Genomic DNA, 5,113 nt, shown 5'->3' on the forward strand with positions numbered 1-5,113 from the left:
CGCGGCGCGGCGGGGCGGCCTCGCCGCCGTGGCGGTGGCGATGGCGCTGTCGCTGGGCGAGGGCGGCGGCGGGAGCCGGCTGCGGCGGCAGCTGGAGTCGGGGGGCTTCGTGGCGGCGGAGTACGTGAAGCAGCTGTCGCAGCAGTCGGACGGCGACCGGGACCTGCAGGAGCACCGGCAGCGCATCCAGGCGCTGAGCGAGGAGACGGCGCAGAGCCTCAAGCGAAACGTCTACCAGAACTACCGGCAGTTCATCGAGACGGCGCGCGAGATCAGCTACCTGGAGAGCGAGATGTACCAGCTCAGCCACATCCTCACCGAGCAGAAGGGCATCATGGAGGCCGTCACCCAGGCCCTGCTCCTCCAGGCCGACCGCGACGACCCGGCCCTGGGCGCCCGCCGCGCCGCCGCCGCCGACCCCTTCCTGCCCCTCTCGGCCAAGGAGGCCGCGGCCAGTGAGGAGGGGCGGCAGCGCACCCTCACCACCCTCCTGGAGAAGGTGGAGGGCTGCCGCGACCTGCTGCCTGAGAGCCCCGGCAAATACCTGGTGTACAACGGCGACCTGCTGGAGTACGACGCCGACCACATGGCGCAGATCCAGCGGGTGCACGCCTTCCTCATGAACGACTGCCTGCTCGTGGCCACGGCCCTGCCCAACCGCCGCGGTGCCTACCGCTACGAYGCTCTGTACCCCCTCGACGGCCTCGCTGTGGTCAATGTCAAGGACAACCCGCCCATGAAGGACATGTTCAAGTTGCTCATGTTCCCTGAGAGCCGCATCTTCCAGGCTGAGAATGCCAAGATCAAGAAGGAGTGGCTGGAGGTGCTGGAGGAGACCAAGCGCAACCGGGCCCTCAGCGAGAAGCGCCGCCTGGAGCAGGAGGCCCTGCCCCGGCCTGCCCCAACACCTCCTGAATCCACCAACCCCTTCGAGGAGGATGAGGAGGAGGATGAGGAGCCCCCTGCGGAGGAGGAGACGGTTGACCTCTCGCTTGAGTGGATTCAGGAGCTTCCTGAGGACCTGGATGTCTGCATCGCTCAGAGGGACTTTGAGGGAGCAGTGGACCTCTTGGATAAGCTCAACGAGTACCTGGGGGACAAGCCTGTGAGCCCACCCGTGAAGGAGCTGCGGGCCAAGGTGGATGAGCGGGTCCGGCAGCTCACGGATGTACTGGTGTTTGAGCTGTCTCCGGACCGCTCGCTGCGAGGAGGGCCACGGGCCACCCGCCGGGCAGTGTCCCAGCTTATTCGCTTGGGCCAGTCCACCAAGGCCTGTGAGCTCTTCCTGAAGAACCGGGCAGCTGCTGTGCACACAGCCATCCGACAGCTGCGTATCGAAGGTGCCACGCTACTCTACATCCACAAACTCTGCCACGTCTTTTTCACCAGCCTCCTGGAGACGGCCAGAGAGTTTGAAACAGACTTTGCTGGCAACAACGGCTGCTACTCTGCCTTCGTTGTGTGGGCCCGTTCTTCCATGAGGATGTTTGTGGATGCCTTCAGTAAGCAGGTATTCGACAGTAAAGAGAGCTTGTCGACTGCAGCAGAGTGTGTGAAGGTAAGAGTGAAAGGAAGGGAAGGTGCTATGGTATGGTGGGCTAAGCAAAAGGGTGGAAAGCTTGTAATCCCCCTGTTTCTAACCCTCGCTTGGTTGTTGACTCTGAGCACATTGCTTGAAGAAGTTTCTTGTGTTGAAAAGTTAATATCATTCATTTGGGGTTTCTTTGGGTTTTTTCAATTTAACAAAAAAAGCATTAAGATTGAAATACAGAGCAAGAAAAAAAACTGACCATATGAGAAATGCAAAATGTGTTCATTCTTAATTTGCCTTTAACTTGTAGGAGATCCATAAATTTACATAAGCTTCAGCTGAACGATGAGTATTGCGAACACTTTTGTTTTCCAAATCTGTGCTGGACAATATTTCCTTCATTTTTTTTAAAGACTTAAGGACTTTCTTAATTTCTCAGGTTATGGTATCTTTCAGCCACTAATAGGAAGAGAAAAAGGTTTCTAATGTAATTGTCTGTAGTATTTTTGACAGGCAAGGTTTATCTTTCAGTTACTGATTTCACATGAAAAAGGAGTTTCTTAAGGTAGAAGAAATGTGTAAAACATAACTAACCTTTCCTAATTTTTCAGAATGATAAATTTGGTTAAACTTTTAAAATATTAAGGGGGAACGCAAACTAATAACATACTTCACTTTTCATTAATACCCAAGGTAGCTAAAGAGCACTGCAAGCAGCTCAGTGAGATTGGACTGGACCTTACCTTCGTCATTCATGCCCTTCTGGTAAAGGATATCAAAGGTGCTTTGCAGAGCTATAAGGATATCATCATTGAGGCCACTAAGCATCGCAACTCTGAAGAGATGTGGAGAAGGATGAACCTAATGACTCCAGAGGCTCTGGGAAAACTCAGAGAGGAGATGAGAAGCTGTGGGGTAGGCAATTTTGACCAATACACTGGTGATGACTGCTGGGTCAACCTTAGCTATACTGTGGTAGCTTTCACTAAGCAGACTATGGCCTTCTTGGAGGAAGCATTAAAGCTTTACTTTCCAGAGCTGCATATGGTTCTTCTGGAGAGTCTTGTGGAAATCATCCTTGTGGCTGTCCAGCATGTTGATTACAGTTTACGATGTGAACAGGACCCTGAGAAGAAAGCATTCATTAGGCAGAATGCATCCTTCCTTTATGAAACTGTCCTTCCTGTTGTGGAAAAAAGATTTGAGGAAGGAGTTGGAAAGCCAGCCAAGCAGCTACAGGATCTGAGAAATGCTTCAAGACTGATGCGTGTAAATCCAGAAAGTACCACCTCTGTGGTGTGAAGTGATCTAACTGTTCCCATGGACAGAGCATGAAAGCACTTACTGAAAATGTTGTATGTTGAAATAAGAACTAAATGTTTTCTGAGTCCCTGAAAAACATGGAAGTCTGACTGCAACCTACCTGAAGCTGAAGACTTAAAATCAAAGCCTGCAGTGATGAAAAGTCTTTTTTTTTTTTTTTTTTTTTTTTTTTAAGATTGAAGTCACATGTCCTTGAACAGCTTATCCTTTAAGAATGGTTTGTATAGTGTTTGTGACTTGGGAAATAACATAATATACAATTTTTGGCCAAATAAAATGTTTATGAAAGTCTTAAATATATGAACACCATACAGCAGGAAAAGATCACTTCTAATCATGTCACTCTATGAATTCTTTTTTAAAGTAGTATTCTTGCAGAAGGGGAAGTGCTGAAACACTCCCAGGGTGTGGTATTCAGTGAAGCCTGTCCACCGTCCAGATATGACTCAGCACTACGGATAAACAAAATGGATTTGTACAGTCTGATTTGTTTGGCAGTGATGCAGGCTCTTTAGTTTCTCTGACATACAAAAACTTTTTATTCACTTCAAAGACAAATCTAAATTAAAAATCTTTTTTGAGTAAGTATTTGTGTTCGGATGAAGGGGCTTCTTGTTCTCTTTAATAAGCTGACCTGTCAGCTTAAGTTGCACCTCTCTGAAGACAAAATTTCTGTTGTCAGAAACACTTGGTCCCTTCAGAGAAGAAGTAAGAATAATTTTATTCCCTTTGCGTTCCCCTTCCTTTTTTTTTTTTTTTTTTTTTTCTTGTAGAATTCATTGGAGTCAAGGCCAATAAGTGGAGTATGCTCTCTTGCTTGAGGCACTGTCATAAATGCATTATAGGTCACTGGTAGAAACTATAGTCAGGATGCATATATGCTCCTGAGAAGTGCAAAGCAAGGAGAGGGTTTTAATCAAGGTACTCTTTTTTTCTGGAMAAAACGGCATTCTAGTTCTGCTGTGCAGAAGCAAAACAGGAGAAAGAGTCTAGAAGTAATGCTCTTCAGAAATGACACAGTCTTGAAAATATACACTCTAACTCTCCTGAGCATATTTGTGTTATTCCCTGTAATACAGCAATAACTAAGAAGAGCTATTCTTATTACAGAAGACTTGAGTACTGTATTTGGTTGAGAACGGTAATGACGATGTATTTCAAAGCTAAAATAGCAGTGTTCTCCCACATTTAAGTGTGCTTCAGCCCTGTGTTTGGGAGATTTACAACGAGATTTACACCTGGATTATTCAAGACCTACTTTGTGGCTTGAGTGCCAGGTGAGGGTCATTTGTGCAAATGCCTGTTTGCTTGGATGAATAGTGATGGCTGCCTCATTCAGTAGATATCTCTGAAAATAAAATAAGCCAAATCCTATGTGGAGACTGTCTTCAGAAGGCTATTGGCGTTATCTTCCAAGCTGCTTAAACTTCTACTTTAGCACAGACCTTAGCTGTGAGAAAATGATGTTGCAATTAATAACCTTGTATTAGACTCTTAAGCGATCTTAACTGGAATAACTGAATATCCTATTCCTCTTATCTCTTTAAATGAAAGGTTTTGCAATTTGTATCTTGGTAATGAATGCCCCATGACTGCATGAACAAACAAAAGTTAAAACTAGTAAAAATTCTTGGTAGCTGCTTATTTTGGAGCCTCTTCATTTTTCTGTATTTTCATGCTTCTAGTGGACTGCAGGTTTATTTTCACSTTAATGGCTATTTTTCATCCTCTTGATCTTCGGATGTCTTTTGAGCTGTCAGATTTTACAAAGCATCCTACTGTGTCTATTCATTTGTTCTCCCATGTTTGGGTGTTTTGCTAGCAAATCACAGGGAAAAAAATAAGTAAGGTGTTCCTAGAGGGTAGCTCAGTGCTCTTGGTTAAATTGATCAAAAACCACTGAAATAGCTATTGCTTTTGTCTTAAATTACAGTGATGGTGAGAGTTAGTACTTGTGTGAACGTTACCTCTAAGAGAGAGCCACCTGGGTGTTATTTCACTAGTRAGTTACCTTTGATACCAGAACCTAGTGAAGTATGTTGAAGTACTATATTCTATCTCATCTGTTTAAAGTAGGCAAAGGTAGCAACCAGGCCTTACTTAACCTAAGAGATATTTTCAAGTGGATTGTAAGTGAGAGTGCTCCATGATGATGGCTATTTTAGAGGAAAGGGAAAAGGGAGACTGTTTTTCCCTGAAGAAAAATATATTTTGTTGTTTGCTTTACAGCAGAAGAAAGCATCTTTACTTGTAATCACA

General features: G+C 45.7%; 1 protein-coding gene across 1 annotated transcript; it reads left to right on the plus strand.

Annotated features, from left to right (window-relative positions):
- The first annotated feature begins 16 nt into the window (after positions 1-16).
- On the plus strand, positions 17-3,614 carry EXOC8 (exocyst complex component 8). Its single transcript, XM_085315481.1, has 2 exons — positions 17-1,558; positions 2,225-3,614. The coding sequence occupies exons 1-2, from the start codon at positions 41-43 to the stop codon at positions 2,831-2,833; spliced, it is 2,127 nt and encodes a 708-aa protein (XP_085171607.1). The 5' UTR covers positions 17-40; the 3' UTR covers positions 2,834-3,614.
- The last annotated feature ends 1,499 nt before the right edge of the window (positions 3,615-5,113 follow it).

This window comes from Rhea americana, unplaced genomic scaffold (genome assembly GCF_003343005.1).
Source record: "Rhea americana isolate MKP2758 unplaced genomic scaffold, rheAme1 scaffold_43, whole genome shotgun sequence".
NCBI classification, from domain to species: domain Eukaryota; kingdom Metazoa; phylum Chordata; class Aves; order Rheiformes; family Rheidae; genus Rhea; species Rhea americana.